Source organism: Mustelus asterias, chromosome 26, assembly GCF_964213995.1.
Source record: "Mustelus asterias chromosome 26, sMusAst1.hap1.1, whole genome shotgun sequence".
Taxonomy (NCBI): Eukaryota; Metazoa; Chordata; class Chondrichthyes; order Carcharhiniformes; family Triakidae; genus Mustelus; species Mustelus asterias.
Window position 1 is genome coordinate 29,632,575 of NC_135826.1, and position 22,412 is coordinate 29,654,986.

The 22,412-nt window shown below is 42.6% G+C and overlaps 1 protein-coding gene across 1 annotated transcript in view; it reads right to left on the reverse strand.

Annotated features, from left to right (window-relative positions):
- The window catches only part of onecut3b (one cut homeobox 3b), a 118,739-nt gene extending 97,950 nt beyond the window's left edge, over positions 1-20,789 (reverse strand). The window contains exon 1 of the mRNA XM_078198775.1: positions 19,766-20,789. Within this exon, the coding sequence (XP_078054901.1) occupies positions 19,766-20,789 (1,024 nt within the window). The remainder of the gene's footprint in view (positions 1-19,765) is intronic.
- Positions 20,790-22,412: the final 1,623 nt, after the last annotated feature.

Sequence of the window (22,412 nt, forward strand, 5' to 3'; positions counted from 1 at the left end):
GAGGGGAATATAGTATCACAAGATACCAGAAGGAATCTTAGCAGTGTTTAATCTGCTTCACAAAATCTTTCCAGGCACTGCCTACCCTCTGTCAGAGGTAGGGGCTCATAGTTGAAACTGCACGTTATTAAACAGCCTGTGAGTGTCGGCTAGACTCACAATCAATGTTCTGCACATGGTGAATTACTACTTCCTTTCAGCATATCATGATCCTGAGTGGAACTCAGCTAATTAGAGGTGAGCAGGGAAGGAAAGCTGGGGGGGGTGAGACACATTCTGACAGCATATCCTAAAAACCAGTTGCACAAGCACCATGTTGGAAGGCTGAAGGAGATAAAAACAGGAAATGCTGGAAACCATAGTTAGCACTGTTGCTTCAGGGACCCGGATTCAATTCTGGCCTTAGGTGAATGTCTGTGCGGCGTTTACACATTCTCCCCGTGTCTGCGTGGGTTTCCTCCGGGTGCTCCGGTTTCCTCCCACAGTCCAAAAATGTGCAGATTAGGTTGATTGGCTGTGCTCAATTGCACCTTGGTGTCCCAAGATGCGTGGGTTAGGGGGATTAGTGGGATAAATACATGAGGTTATGAGGATAGGGCCTAAGATGCTCTGTCAGAGAGTCAGTGCAGACTTGATGGGCCGAATGGCCTCTTTCTGCACTAAAGGATGATCTCAGCAGGTCTGACATCATCTGCGGAGAGAGAACAGAGCTAAGGATTCAAGCTTGGGTGACTCTTCATCAGAACTGAAGGATATTTTAGTGCACTGTGGAGCCCCGAAGGAGAAAAGGGGAGAATTGAACATAATGCATTTTATTACAAACAATATGTTCAAGAAAAACAGCTTTGGAACAAGAAAACTATTGATGTCCCCAGTTCAATACCATCTGCAGACTTGTCTCAGGAGTTCACTATTAATCTATGTATGGCTAACTTGGTCAGCTATGTTCATTCTTAAATCCATATTACTGCACCTCAAAGTATTCTCTATTTAACTCATAGTTCCAATTGTTACCATTTATTTTGTAGTAATGTCAAAAAACATAAACAAGTTTGGTAAAACTGGTTATCACTGGAGCCCATTGACTCGACAATGCATCTGTAGTATTTAACTCTGTTTCTCTCTCCACAGATGCTGCCAGACCTATTGAGTTTTTCCATCATTTCCAGTTTTTATTTTGGATTTTCAGAATCCGTGCTATATTGTTTTCATTTTGGAGTCAACAAAGTATTTGTTTAGTCGAAGAGTTTTACAAAAAGGTTTCTGCCTATTCACACACAAATTTTGACCACTAGGCTGATCCCAAAAAGAAATTAATACCTTGAGAGAAATGGAGAGGGAAGGAGAAAGTGGCAGAATAAAACATAAGTACAAAAAGATTAATTTTAAAAATAATTAAATTTTTAAAAATGTTTAATTAAAAAATCTTCTCTGAAAAGAGAGCTCCTTTTTCAGAAACTAAAGCAGATATCAGAAAGTGTTGCTTTAGCAGCATAACTTGTGGTAGGCCCAAAGATGGATCAACAGGTTTTGATTAAGAACTTACATAGCTCCATGCACAGATGACCACTGAGTAACATTTTTCCATCAAAAACAACACAAATAGAATGAATGTCATTTTGCAGTTGGTTAAGAACATATAGACATCCATACATGTGAATTAGGAGCAGGAGTAGACCACTCAGCCCTTCGAACCTGCTCGGTCATTCAACAAGGTCATTTCTGATCTGATTGTAACCTCAACTCTACATTCCTGCCTCCCCCCAATAACCTTTCACCCCCTTGCTTATCAAGAATCTATCTGCCTTAAAAATATTCAAAGATTCTGTTTCCACCGCTTTTTCAGGAGGGGAGTTCCAAAGACTCACAGCCCTCTTTTTATCATCTGTAGGATAAAACTAACCTGTCTCGTGACGGTCTAAACTCCAGCTCACGTTCCCTATTAGTGGGTGAACAATCCAATACTTAGTGAATTCTGCTTCGCAATGATAGGAAGAGCCGACATCGAAGGATCAAAAGCGATGTCACTATGAACCCTCTGAGAGTCAAAATTTCTTCCCATCTCTGTCTTAAATGGGTGACCCCTTATTTTTAATCAGTGACCCCTAGTTTTAGATTCTCCCACAAGAGGAAACGTCCTCTCCACAACCGCCCTGTCAAGCAAGACCCCTCAGGATTTCATTCAAGTTGCCTATTGCTCTTCTAAACCTCAGCGGATACAAGCCTAGCCTTTCCAACCTTTCGTCATAAGCTAACCCTCCCATTCCAGGTATTAATCTAATAAACTCCTCTGAATATCTTTCAATGCATATACATCTTTCCTTAAATAAGGAGACCAATATTGTATACTGTACCCCACATGTGGTCTGACCAGTGCCTTGTGTAATTGAAGCTTAAGCGTTACTTTCGTATTTGATTCCCCTTGCACTCAATGATAACATTCTGTTAGTTTTCCTAATTACTTGTGTACCTGCATACTAACCTTTTTCAATTTATGCACTAGACTCACAGATCACTCTGCATCTCAGAGCTCTGCAATCTCTCATCATTTATATAATATGCTTCTTTTTTATTCTTCCTGCCAAAATGGACAATTTCACATTCTCCCACATCATATTCCATTTGCCAGATCTTTGTCTACACACTTAACCTACCTATATTCCCTTTTAGCCTCCTTATGTCATCCTCACAACTTAATTTCCTTCCTATCTTTGTATCATCATCAAATTTGGCAACCATCCCTTCAACCCCTTCATCCAAGTCATTTATATAAATTGTAAAAAGTTGAGGTCCCAGCACTGATCCCTGTGGAACATCACTCGTTACATCTTGCCAACCAGAAAATAACCCATTTAATGCCTACTCTCTGTTTTCTGCTAGCTAGCCAATCTGCCATCCATGCTATTATGTTACCCCCTAATAACTTCTATTTTCTGCAGTAATCTTTGACAGGGCACCTTATCAAATGCCTTCCAGAAATCTAAGTACAGTACATCCCCTTTATCCACAGCACAAGTTGGTTCTTCAAAGAACTCCAAGGGATAATGATGCAGCTATATAAGACCCTCGTCAGACCCCACTTGGAGCACTGTGCTCAGTTCTGATCGCCTCATTACAGGAAGGATGTGGAAAAGATTGAAAGGGTGCAGAGGAGATTTACAAGGATGTTGCCTGGATTGAGTGGCACGCCTTATGAGGATAGGCTGAGGGAGCTCGGTCTTTTCTCCTTGGAGAGACGTAGGATGAGAGGAGACCTAATAGAGATATATAAGACGTTGAGAGGCATAGATCGGGTGGACTCTCAGAGGCTTTTTCCCAGGATGGAAATGGCTGCTACGAGAGGACACAGGTTTAAGGTGCTGGGGGGTAGGTACAGGGGAAATGTTAGGGGGAAGTTTTTCACACAGAGGGTGGTGGGCGAGTGGAATCGGCTGCCATCAGTGGTGGTGGAGGCAAACTCAATAGGGTCTTTTAAGAGACTCCTGGATGAGTACATGGGACTTAATAGGATGGAGGGTTATAGGTAGGCCTAAAAGGTAGGGATATGTTCGGCACAACTTGGGGGGCCGAAGGGCCTGTTTTGTGCTGTAATTTTTCCATGTTTCTATGTTTCTAAAATGTCGGTTGAACATAATTTCCCTTTCACAAAACCATGTTGACTCTGCCTGATTATCTTGAACTCATCTGAGTGCCCTGCTTTAACTTCTTTAATAATAGTTACCAACATGTTCCCTGTGATAGATGTTAAGCTAACTGTAGTTCCCTGCTTTCTGTCTCCCTCCCTTTTTGAATAAAAGAGTTACCTTCACCAATTTCCAATCCAACAGAACCTTCCTGAATGTAAGGAATTTTGGAAAATTAAAAGCACACATCAACCATTTCATGAGCCATTCCTTTCAAAAGCACATAGATAAGTTGGTGAAGTGGATAGATAGCATGGCAAATTTTAAGGGAATGTAGGAGAAGAGGGACCTGGTGTATATGTGCATAGATTATTAAAGGTGGCAGGCCAAGTGAGAGGGCAGTTAATAAAGCGTAAATCATTTTAGGCATAATTTATCAAGACCTATCAATACAAGATCAAGAAGGTTATGCTGAACTTATACAAGACACTAGTTAGACCTCAGTTGGAGTATTGTGTACAGTTCTGGGTGCCATACGATGGGAAAGATGTGAACACATTGGAGAGAGTGCAGGGGAGGTTTATAAGAATGGTTCCAAGGATGAGAAACTCACTTATGTGGACAGATTGGAGAGGTTGCAACTCTTCTCCTTGGAGAAAAGAAGGCTGAGATGAGATTTGATAGAGATGTTCAAAATCATGAGGGAGCTGGACAGAGTAGATAGGGAGAAACTGTTCCCCCTCATGAAAGGATCAATAATGAGAGGGCACAGATTTAAAGAGCGAATGTGATATGTGAAAAAAAACTTTTTCATGTAACGGGTGGTTCAGATCTGGAATGCACTGCCTGGATCTGTGGTGGAGGTAGCTTCAATGAGTTCAATTCAGGCATTCAGGAGGGCATCAGATGATTATTTGAATGAAACAATGTGTAGGGGTACAGGGAAAAGGCAGGGATATGGAGAGCAGTGCAGAAACGATGGGCCTGATGGCCTCTTTCTGCACCATAGCAATGCTGTGATTCTGTAAAGTCCATCAGGACCCAGGGACTTGTCAGGCCACAGCTCCAACAATTTGCTCAGTGCCACTTCCCCGGTGAGTGTAATTTTCTTGAATTCCTCCTTCCCTGATTTACAGCTATTCCCGGGATGTTACTTGTGTCCTCTATAATGAAGACTGATTCAATTCAGTTTTGAAGGTAAAATGGATGAAGAAAGGATGTTTGTGATGAATTTTTTTTTGAGTCTCTTTGATTCTACTTTATAACTTTAGAGCAGAAAGTAACTAATTAATTCACCACAGTTTCTTCTCTGATTCAGAAGCAGAAAACAGACAATAAATCTTCAATGGGTTAATGATTGAGGTAATTGTGGAACGTTTCCCTAAATTAGCCACTTTCATTTAGCTACACACAAAACCAATGATGTCTTCCCTTTCTGATCATTTTCTTTGTTGTTTAGCAAGACACCAATGTCAGTTTGGTTCAGTGGTAAGTATTTGTGTCCCTTAATCAGAAGACCATGGACCTAAGCCCCACTGCTAGACCTGAGCAAACAATTTAAGTTGGCACCTTATTCCTGCCTTTTAGACTGAGATGTTAAAACAGAAACCCCATCTGTCTATTCAGGTCAGCGTAAAAAGATCCCGTGGCCGTACTTGAAGACGAACAGCTAATTCGGATGTTTGGCCAACATTCCCCCCTTAAACAATTCCACCAATACAAATGAACTGATCACAATCTTATTTGTTATTTACCAGACCTTGCTATTTGACTATTTGCATTGGTGTACAAAACAAGAGATTCAGCTGTGCAGAATTCAGCAACATGTTTCCAATGATACTTTTCCTATTGCAGCATTTCTATTTTCATTTGCAAGAATTGGCTGAGAAGCTTCCTTTGACTGTAGATTCCGACCATTAATTTGTTTCTGTTCAAAAATATATGATCAGTTAAAATCATAAAATTCACCCCCTTTTAAACAAAAACAAAATTCAGTTGAACTGGTCATGTTGATCTGGGGATAGAGTGCATGTACTGGATATAAAGTATGAATGTATATTATGTGCAAACTAGTCTCTAAACTTGTACAATGCACCAAAATCCATCCCTCTGGCTGGAATGACCTTGTTAAAAGTGCTGTAATATTTCAGCATGCTATTCACGTGCTATTCCCCCCGATATGGAAGTTAATGATCTTGATGTCTAACTTTCTATCAGGTACTTCTTAGCGGCAACAAAGCCATGTGATTTTACTTTTGATCCATTATTTTGGTTCAGACTCACTGTTGCATGGTGAGCCAAAAGTCCATTATCATTAGAATTCAAAATAATAACCAACCCAGGAATTTTTAAAAATATTTTGGCACAAATGAAGAATGTGTTAGAACTGTTTCTGTTAGCAATATAGCCACAATAACTTGCTCCTGGCCTTAAAGAAGGGCTCAGTGTGTATTATAAGCAGGGAGCTGGCAAGCTAAGATGTAGTGAGGAAGATCGAAGACACAAGGCAAGGGGATCAATTTTTTAGAGACTTTTGAGAGCAAGGTGAGCTTGTTTCGAGAGAATCCCAGGGCCAGGGATTTTAATTACTGAAAGATCGCTCCCTGATGGTGAAGCAGAGGGAATACAGAACGAGGGGCCATTCAGAGTCGGAGAAACTGAGCAAGAATTATGTGGTGAGAAATGTTTATTCAGATAGAATGGAAAGGGAAACAAGATTGTCGAGTGGTTTAAAATGAAGGCTAAGAATACAATGATGTTTGGATGGAGGTAGAGTTGAATATTGACATGCGGAGCAGAATAATAAATGACGTTGTCATGGAGCAGCATGTAAATAATGAATTGGTTGGGACCAAGGATGATAGCATTGATGTTCTGACTATTATCCGCATCCCAATATATAGGAGAGGATAGAGACCATGTATTTGGTAATACAATAACACACTGAAATTTCATTGGTAAACAAATCCACCATATTAAAAGAGCACTGTTTTCACAATCTCTGAAAGTGATACTTTACACCATTAATACAAAGCACTACGTTTTGGACTTCTTACTGAATCAAAATCAATGACACTTGAAAAATAGAGGATAAATACACAGAACAGTTAACTGAGCAATGAACTGCCTGATTAACATGGGACCTGCATGACAGATGAGGGTTATGAGGTTTCACCTTCATGAAGGAGACTTATTTTTTCAGTACTACACACACAGGTTCTTGGAAAATACATCTACAGTTTCTATTACACTTGTGACTGAATAAAATACATTTTAAGGTGAGGTGATGTTTATAACCTCGGTTAATCTGATGCAATGCTAGCAACATTGCTTACAGGCAGCAGAATAGGCACAGATATGGTATAGCATGTTCCACTGGGGCACAGTCAATTCCAGTTACCCTTGCACACCTCATGCAGGCTTTCAACAATGTCCAGTGTTCATAAAACAATTCAGTATGACTGTTAGGCAAATGTTTTAGCGGAAGCTCTAATGGATGGATAGGGTAAGCATCCTTTTCTTATCCTCTATTGCCATATGAATTGTTTGCATTTCTGATTCCTAAAAAAAATCAACCTCCCCACCCCAACCCTTGATGATGATGTTAATTCCTCACTGCAGTTCTGTCCATTTTCTCTCAGGATGGGGGTAACACTGGTACGGCCACATTTATTTCCTCAATTGTCTTGACCAGGTGATAGTTTACCTTTCTCCTTTACTCCTGCAATGCTGGTCCATACGTAAACCTAGATGCCAAGGCTATTTGACTGCACACACGGGATGCCACAGCCAATGTGTTACTTGATCCTGTGTTACTAAGGCAGCTTCCCACATGCATTTCTGAGGGTGTCAGAATTATGACACCTGCCTATTGTTCTCAGGGATACTGAGGCCAATTGTAAAGTGTGTGCTGGCCCCTCCTAAGAAATATTGAGAGCAGATCAGACCATGTGTTTCATAATTACTGATCATTATTGGTCAGGGTTGTTTAGTTAAATAAACTGTATTGGGATCCTGAGATTAATGCGTTTATCCCTGGCCCTAAGTAATCTCTTTGATCTAAAATATGATCAATAAGATCAATGTGAACTCGTCTCCATAACTCTGAAGGGATAAATCATTCAGTCTTCTTTTGAGAGAAGCAAGTAGCTATCATCATTGCATTTTCTCATACGGGAAAACTTCCTCCCTGCTGCAAGAGACCTGGTTTGGAATAGCTTCCACCAACCTCTTGCATTCTTACGAAGAAGCAAGTGAAAGTTAGAGGCAGAGATGTCCCACAGTCCTGGACTAGTGTCGAGAAAGTCATTTCCCATCCCACACCCTCAAGTGAAGCTATTAATGATTTATTATTCTGCCTTCAGATCAAGAAACTTCAGTTTCAAGATCAAGAAACTTCAGTTTCTTGATGGGTTTCTTGATTCAGCCAATCTTGGCTGGAAGATTGAATTTCCCAAGCCCCACAAACAAATTGGCGAATGTCATCATGCTAGCAACATCGAATAAATGAAAGTGTGTAACTCCAGGTACAAAGGAAATTCTAGATAGAGGCAGTGAAGATCTTGAGAAAAGAACCAGCCAACTATTCAATGGGGGGATTCAGCAAACTGAGACCCTCTTTCACACAGCTCAGCTCAAACTGCAGCTGAGGAAGGATTAAAAGCTACAGAGAGGCAATGGCCAACTCAGCTGCAAATGACAGCGAGCAAGGACCAAGTTAACTTTGACCAATTAAATTGGTGAATTAAATTCAAACCAAATGGTACAATTGACAAAAGAGGTGCATTTTTTAAAGTGCAATGCTAATTTCTATTATTTTGAAGCAATTATGTTTCAGTTTCCCCCATAGTGCGGTGGATGCTGAGACAGTGAGTAAATTTAAGGAGGAGTTAGACAGAGTTTTGATTGGTAATGGGTTGAAGGGTTATGGGAAGAAGGCAGGAAAATGGGAATGAGGAGCACATCAGCCATGATCAAATGGCGGAGCAGACTCAATGGCCTAATTCTGTTCCTATATATTATGAACTTATAAGTTTCTTTTTGTAATTCTGCTGTCACCTACATTCACACGTCTGGTATAACACAAGAAGCGAGTCCAGTAATAAAAGCAGAAAATGTTGTGAAAACTCAGCAGATCCGGCAGCATCCGTAGAGAGAGGAAGAGAGTTGAGCTTTCCAGCCCATATAACTCTTCTTCAGAGCCTTTTCTTCAGTAGGTACAGTTTGTTGGTGACAATCTTTAAGTGCTTGACAGACTGCTGTTTGACACAAGCCTGTCTGTAGCTAATATTAATGATAGAATAAAAGAGACGTGGTGGTTTGTTGGAGCACTCTGATAACTTATTCGATTTAATATTAACATTGTTTAGCTCGGGTGCAAGCCAGCTTTTAGAGCGTTTTATGTCTTCGCGGCCGCTCTGTGATGAAGGCCGGAGAACTAAAGTGAAATGGGGTCGATCAGTTCCAATGGGGAGAGTCAAACTATCTTTGGGAATGCACCCTAACTGCACCAATGTGGTCGCCTGGCCAAGTTGCAACACAAAAGACTTTGAGGCGGAGTGTCCATCCGACTGGGGCGGCAGGGGGAGCTGTTGTGACACTGCTGGAGTGCTGACTGAAAGGGTCAGGCAAAATGTAAGACTGGGGATGTCAGCTGAAAATGCTTCTTTATACCGCTTCAAGGGGTAGTAAACATTCCACGCCCCGCTACTATCATTCTTTACCTTAAACTCACACCCATTTAAAACGGAAATCAATCATTAAACGATCATCAACATTATCACAATGGAATCCTGTTTTACTCTGCAACATAGGTGGCTTCCTTTACAATTTTCCGAGTCAGGTTACTATCTAAATCGTACAATTTGAAGCAAATTCTGGATTTAAAAAAATATTTTCAGTAATATCTGATCTAGAAATATATACAGATATTTGAAATGCAAATAACTGGAAACTGCTAGTGAATCACGCCACATTTCTGTAGAATTACCGTCAGAAACGAAACATTAAACAAAAGGAATGTTATTTGTTGCTGGATAGTTTCTGCGCTGCTAATTTTCAAATCACTGAAATAGCGAATCCAACATCAATGTTGTTATCAAAATAATTTCGGGGTGTTTTCGCCGATTTCACTAACAATTTAGGAGTTAGGTTCAGACCTAACTCCGTGGCGAACCCCTCTAATGTTAAAACTGAAATTCTGAACTTTAGGATTGAAATTCAGTCCAGGTTAATTCCTGATGTTCCCCAGTAAGGATTTCACGATGCATTCGCCGACTGCATCCACAATGCTTCATTCCGACAGATTAAATAAAAATATTTTAAAAAAAATTAATGAAACCTCAAACGCTGTGGTTTCGTTTTAAAAGAACAATCTTTGTTTGAAACTCAAAGAAACGAAATTATTATTATTTTTTAAACGGTTGTGGATGAAATGCGCTAATTTGAATACGAAGTTGCGGTACACAATAGAGATAGGCTATTTAATAGGGGCGCCTAAACAGAATTAAAATGTTAGTTTTCCCATATCACTTTAACCTCTGTGCACGTCAAGTAGTCATTTTCAATCGCTGTGGTCATTTAGAAATATAATGAGGCAATTTTATAATACCTGTGGATGATATATAAAGATAGAGAGTCGGTTTGGGGACATTTCGCAAAACCTTATTCTGAGGTAGATTTTGTACAAATTTTCGGAAGGGTGATTTTACCACTTTGTTTTTAAACGGAGCTGGGATCAGGTCGGTTTACATTCTCTCTTCAACTGAAAATGCTTTCAAAAAATTAAATTTCATGTAATTTGGTCTTAATAACACGCTGCTTTTTAATTCTCGGAGCCACACGCCTCCTCTAAGAAGACACTTCAGTGAACACTTCACGGTAAATGAAATTTCTACACATCATCAACTATTCCAAAGTGGGAGATGAGGATTTCTCGCTGTCTCGCCCGACAGAACCCGGGCCTGAAATGATGTTATATAGACTTTTTTTAAAACCTGGAGCCTAACGAGCTTTGGACTGCCTACTCGCTGTGGGGGATTTAGAATAAAATAATTCGGTCCATTCTGTCTCAATTGAAGACGACGGGACTGGAGTCGGGATTAAACTAAAAAGCAAAGTTATCTGCACTGTTTGGCCACAGCCAAGTCTACAAACAAAAACACACAACGCGGAAATGGCCCCAAGCTTTGGGTTGTAATTACAAATCGATTTAAAATGCACTGTTCCCCTTTCTAACCACAGAAATTGGTGGCTGCTTTCTGGAATATCTCATCCTTATTAACGCGGCCTGGTGAAATATTAGCTATCTAATCTCAAAGTAGAACAGAGAATGGGTTGTTTTTTTTAACTGCACGATTATTCCGGGGGGGGGGGGTGGTGGGGTTGCACACCTAGAATGTGCAAATAAGTAATAATTATTTCGACTACGTTCCCTGCCAGGGTGTCGCTGGTTTCAGTTAGGACGGGTTTGAAGGTTGGTTTAGAAAGATGTCTCTCACTGGCGGCCATCACATGCTTCGGAAAATTAAAAAAAATCGACGCATATGAAGTGAAGGGAGGGAGAGGCAGGCTCAGCCCTCGCCGGATAATGGAGACAGTGCCTTCAGATGAGACGTTGGCTTGGCCACTAATTGATTTCCAGTGTGTTTAGATCAGGACTAATCCTAATGCGGACGATATGATAAATGTCCCAGTTAAACTCTGTCTGTCTAAGTGAGGGTTTGAGCAAATAGCGCAGGTAGCAACGGATGGAGGGGATTGAGATTACAATTCTAGGGCAATGCAGATTTTCTGTTCTTTTCATAAATTTAAGACAGGAATTTATTCTCTCAAGAGGATGGTGAAGTTTTTTTTTAACCGCAGAGGGCTGTAGAGGCTGGGTCATTCCAGGCTGAGATAGACAGATTTTTTATACAGTGAGGGAATCAAACTCTGACCAAGGAGCGTCCAAGCACCAAATGTTGGTTCTATTCATAGAATCCCTACAATGCAGAAGGAGGCCATTCGGCCTACCGAGTCTGCACTGACCACAATCCCACCCAGGCCCTATCCCCACAACCCCATGCATTTACCCTAGCTAGTCCCCCTATACTAAGGGGCATGGCCAATCCACCTAACCCGCACATCTTTGGACTGTGGGAGGAAACCGGAGCACCGGGAGTACACCCAGGCAGACACTCTCTCCGCAGATGCTGTCAGACCAGCTGAGATTTTCCAGCATTTTCTGTTTTTCGTCTGGATTCCAGCATCCGCAGTATTTTGCTTTTATCCTCGGGAATGGAGGGGTAAGAGGATAAGGCGGGGAAAGTGGAGTTGAGGATGATCACATCAGATCAGTCATGATCTCATTGAATGGCGCAGCAGACTGAATGGGCCGAATGGCCTTCTTCCACTCCTATGTCCTGTGGTCTACTTCTAATATTTTGTTTTAAGCAATAGCAAGGATTATGAAATACACTGCTGGGGTTGAACGCTACAACACTAAAAGCCAATACTTTGCTAGAATGCCATTTTGCTACCAATGGCACATTAAAAACGAGAGCGTTATTTTAGCTTTATCAGGATTCTGTTGTGTTTTGGTCCAGTTTAAATATTACTCCCTGCATTATGCACAGCAATAACTAGGTATGAATTAATGATGTTTAACTGCGGTGTGTCAAAACATGAATCCCTCTATTTTCATCAGTTTGGGATGTACAGTATTGTGGTGGCATACGCTTTCCATGGTGTCCTTTGACGGAATTCCAATTCCAGTTATGAATGTTGTTTAGTATAACTATTACTGTTACTGTTTAAATGTTGTCTCGTTTATCTTAACCCTCCCTTCCATCCTGGCTTGTCTTTTGATGGTCGGTAATGAGGAATCTCATTTGACACTCGCTCACCCAGTAGATTGGAGAGGTACAAGTTGCAGAGTGAGTGAGGGAAAGCTAAGGTGGCTCCCATTTCTTTTAGAGAGATAGCCTTTTGCAGGAGCGGCGGGCGGGGGAGGGGGGGGGCGCAGTCTTCCACAATACCCGTTTTTGATTAATTTTGCTCTTATTTTCACCCAGTATTGACTGGCCAACCCCGAGATGGTTGGTTAAGATTGATTAACTTGGTAGAAAATGACTGTCCGCAGTATTCACATCCCAAACTGCAAGGTGGATTGTGTCTAAAAATAAAGGTTAGGAACAATTGATCACTCGGTTTTATTTCGCCACAGCAAGAAGCAATTTGTACTCAATAAACAGTTTTTCACGCCCTTATCTTTGCGGATTTTCCCCTCGAATATAATCGGGGCTGGAATCTAAATGCTAATAATGCGGTTGAAATGCACCTTCAACAGCACAAACCGCCTCCAATCGGTGCTGTAGCCTTTACAGCAAGGGGCTTGTCTGGGGAATACGGCTCATGCGCATCCCCGGGGTTGGAGGAATTCTAGCCCCAGTCCCTTTCTCCCACCCTCCCCCTGACATCCCACACTTACAGGCGTCGCCCCGTTCCACATACTTAAAAAATAAAAGATTTTCCATTTGCACCTTGCTGCTGCAATAAAAGGCAAATATGAAATCCTCCTGGTGGGATTTTAACGAGTTTCACGCGGCTTTTCCGTTCTGCTGAACAGAATCAGTTTGGGTACCGAAGCTTAATATTTGATCACAATTTAATTCAAACCGCAATGCCCTCCGCCTGCAATTGACTTTAAAAAATCCGTCCGTTTTTAATCTTAAGAAGTGCCACCTGAATCTAAGATCACCCACATTCCGATGCCAGTTGTTAATAACAATGCGATCGTATGACAACATTCTGTTATTATTGTCGAAATGGCAATATAAAACCATCCACATTTAGATGTAGCTGTTTACGATGGGGTTCCTAACCGTTATCAGCGCCAGGTTAAGGCGTATAGTACACAGATATCATTATCTTTCAAATTACAATACTTGAATTGCAACCCAAATATATTTCAATCTTTGAAGCTACATGAAGTGTTCAGCGAGAAATCCCCTGCAAACTGCACGGAAACTCCGCGAGGTGAAGAAATACATAGTCGGATATTTAAGAATGGGCGAGTCTAATCTTAAGCAGTTAAATTGTTAAATCGCACACTTTGCCCTGTCAATTATTAATTCTTCGAGTATTATCAGCAACGACATTACAAGCTCACCACCTCCCCAACAATCTAATCGCGCACTAATATCCCTAGTCACCGTAGCTTTACAAATAATTAACGCGATTTATTTTCTTCAAGCGGGCTCTCTGAGTGTCAAACTGGCCCTTGCGACTTACACTTTCCCAATTTATTGCAAGCCAAACAACCACTGCCCGTGCAGGCGGGGAGGTGGCGAGGAGATTTGAACGGATGGCTACCGTATTCAGACAGTAGGAAGCAATGTCTATGTGTATGTGAGTGCTTTTTTCTTCCTCTCTCCAACGCAGAGAAACTCAGCTGAAACGGTCATGTTTTTTTTTATCTGTTCCTTGCGTGTTACTATTTAACTTTCGTTACGGTCCAGCCCGACTTACACCAGACGGCTCCGAATCCAACAATTTAAAACGAGATAACGAGAGCTCTCCAAAGCGACCTTTGTATCAAATTCCAAAGCTCCCCCAGCAGCCGTGCCTTGATAAGAGTCGGGCAAACCCCATTAATGAATTGAGAATTTCAATGTGCGTCCTTTTCACTTCAGTTCCACTTAAATAATAATAACAGAGCCACATCCAGCGGATGTGGGCTTTTTAAACTATTTTACCAGTATACGGCGCGTGTCAATGTCATTGGATCATTCTAGCGAGTTTATGAACTGTATTATCCCAACGGTAGGAACCTCAGAAATCCGGACAACTAATAGACAAAGAATCCCAGGAAATATAAGCAGCGTCTTAAATGTTTTGTTTTTAAAAAAGCATTATTCAGGCAGCCCAAACATGAAGGATAGATAGAAAGCGATTCACATTGTATGGGAGATCGATATGCAAAGTGGGCGTTACTTGGATACATGCATATATTTATTCCTATATATATCTGTAAATATAAAGCTTAAAAGGTCAGATCGACTTGTTTATTTAAATGCGTTTATTTTTTGGTTAGATGTGGCTTTTCTCGACATTTACCCCAATCGCCATCCCTCGATTTACACCGGGGTTTATTTTTTATCGTAGCAATTTTAGCTCCCCGCAATAACCCTCATCTTGCTATAACATCTCGCAACAAATGGTTGATAGGTTGTCAAAAATAGTTATTGATTGAGTCTCTTTTTAACTACTGCTGAAACTTCATCAATCGCAGGCGTGTAATCGAAAAACCAAAAGGCTCCAGTTTTTTTGTGTGAGGTGGTTGCTGTGGGGGTGAGGGGAAGTGTGTGTGGGGGGGGGGGGTGGCTGATTTTTTCCCTGGGTTGTTGTGATAACCGTTACTCAGGCTGGATGCTTTTGGCCCTTTACAGAACTATCCATTGGCACACTCTGTGTAAAGGCGTCAGGGACAGATTTTCTTTTTGGTAGAGGATACGGTGGTGTTTAATGATCTTTCTGAGTTGGGCTGGAGGTGTGATACATCAGCTGCAAGTCCAATTTCCTCATTAGGAGAAACCAGGATCTCTGGAAAAGCCCCTTGTGAAGATTTGGTCAGGGAGGGAAAAAGTTAGGAGCTGCAGTTTAGCAGCAGGCTTGAATTCGTTTCATTGGAACAATAGAGATGTGGTGGGAGAGGAGAATTGACTGCAGTGGGCACCGCTCCTTCTGTAGAAAGCTCAGCCAAGGTGATTTGGGATTACAGCTCTTTGATCACATTTGCGAGCTGCGTGTCTCCCAGTTGCAAAGACAGAGCTGGTGTGTAATCAATATGGACTCAGTTCAAACTGCACAAAACCATCTCTGGCCACCTTCTCTCTCTCTCTCTCTCTCATCCCCTTCTCCCCTTCTGCAGCAATCCAATCATTAAATACGTGATATTTACCAATCCTACCCCGACACAAAAACCCCGAAAAACAGGGCATCTTTAATGCTGCAGAGCCTTCGTGAACGGTAACTCTATTCCATGGTGCTAATCGATAATAATATCACGTTTACAGATACCCCATCATTCGCGTGCCGTACATGTATGAACTGTGTGGTGTCTGCATATATAATTGATTTGGTTTGTGGGTAAATGGTAAATAATAGATTCACCTTTTTGGTGGATAATTTGCAGACTTGCTGGAGACATTGTTTAAGCATGCCACTTTCTAAAATATCACGGCAAGATTCGGCGGTAACTAGTATGTATAAATAGGCTGGTCTGTAATCTGTGTTGCTATATACATGGGACTATATATAGTGTAAACATCTTTATACCACTCCACGTTTAGGTGTGTGTTTCATCAACATCAGTCACGAGGGAAAAAATATTGTATTATCTTTAAACCAGTGTTAAAGGGAGGTTACAAACGATGCAGATACTGCTGTAGACACGGATATCTGTTCATTTTGTTTCAAAGTGATACCATGCCCGCCATTCATACGAGCGTTACCGTTCCACACGCGAACACTGTGTTGGGATCCTTTAAATAATTGATTGTTAATCTCCAGTCCGCAGACAGGGCATAAGAAAGTGAAGTGGAAAGGGTGAGATCCGTATGCAAATACCAATTCAGCGTCCGGCAGCATGTTTATTGATCGGGTATTTGCCGATTCACACAAGCACATCAAAAATGGAGGGTTGAGTTTAATGGCAGCGTCTGCTTTGTGAAGTGTCCTGATCCTCAAACCTGTACTGGCAACACATTCGGGGTACCTGAAAATGTGCCCCATCTCCTCAATGTTTCTTTAGGAGGGCCATTTAGAGAGTTGACCCTCCCCCACTCCCCAAATACAATCATTTTAACCCTCTTGTGTGTTACCTATCGGAATGGACGCGTGGCTGAATCTGTTGCTAATGGTGATAAGATATTTGCGTAGATGCAATCTTGGCCAAACGTGCAGCAAAACTGCTGCTTAAAGCAGAAGCAGTCTAATCAAGCCAATTGCGATGAGACTCTCCCGGATACACCTTGTGTCCTTCGTGAATCTGGAACATTAAATCCCAAAAGAAAGGAATTTTGGAGAGACGCTGATTGCCTGAATAAGAATGGCATTTCGCAAATCTTTAGAATTGATGTGGGATATTCAGATCTACAATTGGCAAACGCCACTATCAACATCAAGCCAGCGTCTGAGATGTCATGAGAAAATGCCTGGCCTTTTAAAACCAGTGTTTTGAGATATATAACTACGATTGCTCCGGCGACGATTTCTCGCACATCGTCCTTTTTTGCCTTTTTACAACCCTAATGGAAAGTCGTGTTGCTGAACGCATCGAACCCTCCTCCCCCCACCCCCCCCCCCCGAGATGTCCACATCATTGCCATTAAACATGCAAATGGCTATTACATCTAGAATATCAGAGACGGCCGCGGTATCTTCGCTTGTGACTGTGCTTTTTTCCCCCTGCAATTTTCGCCCTCTAGAACATTATCTAGCCGTGTGCTGCCGCTTCAAAATATTTGAACAACCCGAAAAATCGATTCCTTTGACTGTGATGAATTCCGAATTGTAATTCGAAGCTATTGATTTTGTGGTTTCGAACGCGAACAATTCTGTCTCCCCCCCCCACCCCCCCTACTCCTATAGCAAAGAAATCCTGGCTCGCTTTCCTTTCCATATTCATATCTTAATCTCACTAACACAATTGTGCCGGAATTCTCAAATCCCTTTGTGATCACGTGAAACAACACATTCCCCAAATAGGAAATCAACAATTATTCCAGTCCAAGTAATGAGTCGAAAAGAAATATATAAATATTTGTAAGTTGCAAAAGGCTGGTGCCTGATTGGAATGTGGGTTGCAGGGATTGTGAAGATAACAAAGAATCTTGAAGCCGGAATATCCATAAAGCAAATCGTGACAATGCATCATCGTCCAGCCAATGAAAAAAAAAATTCTTGGCAAGCTATATGCACACCACAAATTTAGCACAGTGGTTAGGCTAAATGATGGCACGGAAGATTTATTGCCATTTAATAGGAGATCTCAAAATGTTGTATCAGACTTGCCAAGTTCCACCAGCTCTGCACTAACCACCTGGAACTGAAAAGCTTTATTTAATGTTGCAATTTGCAAAATATCGCCATTCAGTTGCTAGACTTTGTATTCCTGTCAGAAATGTAATTCAAAACATTCTCATTTCATCTCTCCACGTCTTGCTGAATCCACTAGCAGTTGGGTCTATTGTGCTAATTTGTCCCGACTCTCCCATACTACATTTTGGAACAGAAATAAAACACAAACGCTCGATTGAGTTTAACAACAGAGACACTTAAAAAGCCAATTCAGGATAGTTTAAATCTTTATTTATCAGAGTCTTGTAAAACCAATGCAATCTGCATTACATTAACTGCTTTTCAATAGCGCATTGACTGTAACTAAAAGATGCCTCGATTCGCACCTAATTAAGGGGCAGGTAAATTGTGGGGCACGTGCTGCCACATGGATTATACACCTGAGGACACTTCTGCACCCGAATATGGCCGTGCTTCTGTCCAAGGAGGAGAGGAGGCGGCTGAAATGTGTCGGAGAGGGTCCAATAGACGGTGGGTGCACCAGTACATTGTCACAATGACCACGCTAGATGGCCCACAACTCATTTTAAAAGACTATTAAAACATGCACTCTATTCAATTCTGGTAGTGAATCGTATACAGCACAAACGCTATCGAATAGAAATGGGGTGTTTCATATCAGGCATCTGGAACAATTGTCCATCAGCAATATTAGTCCAGTTCAAAATTTGTCATACTATTTTCTGTCCAATGATCAAGATAAAATGTCACCACTACTTCTAAAAGGAAAACACAGCTGGGGGAATGGACACAATCCCTTTCATTATGAATAACCTAATCTGCTGGAAACAAATTTGCTATTTGCTCATCAATACAAATCATCTAATGGACAGACCAAGTCCCTCAATTTAGGGACATGGAAGAGAATAGAGATTCTATACAAATTGTGTTTTTCTTGCGCGACAGCGGCAATGTTTGAACCATCTACCTCCATTAGGTGAATCTATTTCTGTATCAAATAATTATTGCCGTATTTACATAAACTAACCATGGGGGAAGGGAGGAGGAAAGGACAATAATGGGAAAACCCTGGGGATCCTGTCAGAAAATAAGGAGTGTGAGAGGAATTGAAAACAGTAAATGTCTGTGTGAGTGTATGCAGTTCACACACTCTCTCACACACACATGCACACACATACACTGATACACACACATACACTGATACACACACATACACAGATACATACCCACACTGATACACACACACTGATACACACACTCTCTCTCTCACTGATACACACACACGCGCACTGATACATACACACACACTGATACAAACACACACACACACTGATACACACACACTAGTACACACTCACACGCGCTCAAACACATACTGATACACACACTGGTACACACTGGTATACATGCACATACTGACACACACACACACTCGCTGTCACATAGGCACACTCACTCACACAGACACACACGCAGGCACACACACACACTCACACAGACACACTCACACATACTCACATAGACATGCACACACATAGGCACACACACAGACACACTCTCTCACACACAAATACTTACATGGACACACAAACATCCACATATAGACACACTCTCTCACACAAACACAAACACACATTCTCTATCTTTCTCTCTCTCTCTATCTCTCTCTCACGGCACATACGTACAGGTACATACACATACACGTTCACACACATACAGACACATACAGGCACACAGACACATTCGCAGAGACAATCACACACACAAACAACGCAGTCACACCGACACACACACATACAATGCCAAATAGACAAATGACAATGTCAAAGAAATACAACTAAAATAAGGGGATATGTTAGTGTACAAAGGTTGTGGCACATTGAATCATTTCCTTCGTTTAACATGAAGGGAAGTCATTCAGCATTCGACACAAAGTTTTCAATATCTGCTCTGTTACCGTGTCTTTAAGTTGGAATGGTGTATATAGATGTATATGTTTGTATATTATAACACAGGCATATAAAGAGAGTAACTGAAGCTGTGTGTACTATCCGTCCTACCTGCAAGCCTCAGGGCAGACATTCTTTGGAATTCAGGTTCCTGAAGCCACTTCCACATCCTCCTGAAGGTCTCCCGGCCGGATTTGAGCTTACTCCAGGGTTTGGGGTTCCTCAGCAGGTCTGACAGGGTCCCCTGCGACCTGCACAGAATTCGCTGTGCAAAAATGGCCTGGGGGATGCTGTAGCGCTTGAGCTCGGCTGTGATCCTCTGGGCCACCTCCTTGGTGTTGATCTCCTCCACCTGGTTGGAGCCGCTGCCCTGAGATCCGGAGACGGACGCCTGGCGGTCGCGCTCGGAGGACAGCATGGAGCCGTTCGTCTGTCCGTGGTGGTGGCTGTGGTGGTGCATCCCGTTGAGATGGGCCATCATCCCGGCTCCCGGGGCCGCCAGCCCCCTGGCGAGGTGCTCGTCGCCCCTGGAGAGCATGGCAGCGTGCGAGTCGAAGCCATTGGGGGAGAGCATCTTCTCGTTGGCCATGTGTCCGCCGTAAGGAGTCAGGGGCTGCTGAGAGTTGTGCAAAGTGCCCAGTCCATTGGAGAGAGGCGACAGTGGCTGGCCCATGCTCGCCATGTCCTTGTGGTAAGGGCTGTAGAGGTTGCCCATGGAGGGCAAGCCCCTCTCGTCTCGCATGAGGGTGAAGCTGCCGCTGACATTGCCAGGGAGTCTCTGGTGGGGGTGATGGTGATGATGGTGATGGTGGTGAGGGTGGTGGAATTTCTCAGACACGGTGGAGATGGGCGGCAGGTGCTGGAGGGGGGTCAGGGTGGTGTAAGTGCTGCTGAGACTCATGCCAGGAGGGCTCTCGCAGGACATGCTCATGGCGGGGTGCAGGGGGCCGGACAGACTGTGATCCGGCCGGTAATCGCCTCCCTCCAGGATGGAAGCCATGCTGGACACCATGGCAGGCCGGCCGTGCGAGCTGAGGTTACGGTGGGAAGGCTGGCGACTGTGGGAAGTGTTCATCAGCTCGCTGGATTGGCTCACTCCGTGGATATTCCCAATATTCTCCATTGTAAGCTCCATGGTGGCTGCACTGGTCAGGCATCAATACCTAGTCACCCGTTCGATCGAGCATCTTGTAGCCTCGGTGCTAGGGCTTTGGCTCGGATCGCCTGTGTGACTGATGTGCTGCTTCTCGGGCTGATGTTGAACGGCTGCAGACTGGGGAGAGACAGAGGGAGCCAGAGGATCAGTGCGCAATCTCACATCCAACCTTGACGTCAGCAGACCCACATCTCATTACTAAATTTCCGGAGATTTTTTTTTCCTCCCTCTGTTCCCCGCGCCCCCCCCCCCCCCCCCAAAGCGGCAAATTTCAGATCAAACAATGTATCAATTCCACACTCTGGCTTCAAATCCCACCACCGACTGCAGCACTCCCCCTCCCCCCCTCCCCCTGCCTGCCCTCCCAATCCAGCTTCGCATCTTACTGCCACCCCCCCTTCTTTCCCCAGGGCAGAGCTCCCCCCCCTCCCCTCTCCCCTCCCCCCACCCCTGGCTGCTGGACCCTTCAACAAAAATGACAACTGGACAAGCGACAAGGTCTATCATTGCCGAATGGCAGGCGGACGACTCTCACTTTCCCCTGCCAGGGTTTGAATTTTTAAAAATCGCTAACAATGGAACCAAAGGATAATATCGTCTTACCCAGATATTGAGGGGGGGTGGGAGGATTTAAGCATTTGGAAAGAAGTGCACACTGGTGGGTCACTGGACAATTAATCTCTTCACTGTAAAGATTCTTAAGATGATCTAAAGGTCATAATATCACTGGACTAGGCGTCTCAGGCTCAGCATTGTTACGGTTGATGCGTGGGGCACAATCAGTATTTTCACTTTGAATAAAATGATTTGATTTATTATTGTCACACGTTTTGGGACACCGTGAAAAAATTGTTTCTTGCGCGCTAGACAAAACATACCGCTCATAGAGCACTTAGGGGAATAATTACAGAGAGGTTTAAGTAAACGAAGAGGTAGCTGATGTGAAACTTGGGTATAAAAAAGCTGCGGACGTTAGTTAGCCTGAGGGGAGGTTTTGAATGTCACATGTATTGATTATTGGCACATGTATTAATATATACGTATTAATATACAGTGAAAAGTATTGTTTCTTGCGCGTTATACAGACAAACATACCGTACATAGAGAAGGAAAGGAGAGGGTGTAGAATGTAATAGCTAAGATGTAGAGAAAGATCAACTTAATCAGCTTTGCAGCTTTGACAAAGGGTTATTTGGACTCGAAACGTCAGCTCTTTTATCTCCTTACAGGTGCTGCCAGACCTGCTGAGATTTTCCAGCATTTTCTCTTTTGGTTTCAGATTCCAGCATCCGCAGTCATTTGCTTTTATCCAAGATCAAATTAATATATGGTAGGTCCATTCAAAAGTCTGATGGCAGCAGGGTAGAATCTGTTCTTTATTGCGTGACAATAATTTGAATTTTCCCACTTGTTTTACATTCAGAGCCATATCTTTTGATATGTAGGTCGGGGCTGGGGTGTGAGGCACACTTATCAGATCTGATTGGAAATTTGAGTAATGTAACAGATTGTACAAGTTGCCTTAGTGATGGGAAGAGGTGTCCATCAGTTCAACGCGTACACTTTCCTCCAATCTCCAATTATCGGGTGTGTGGCAGTTCC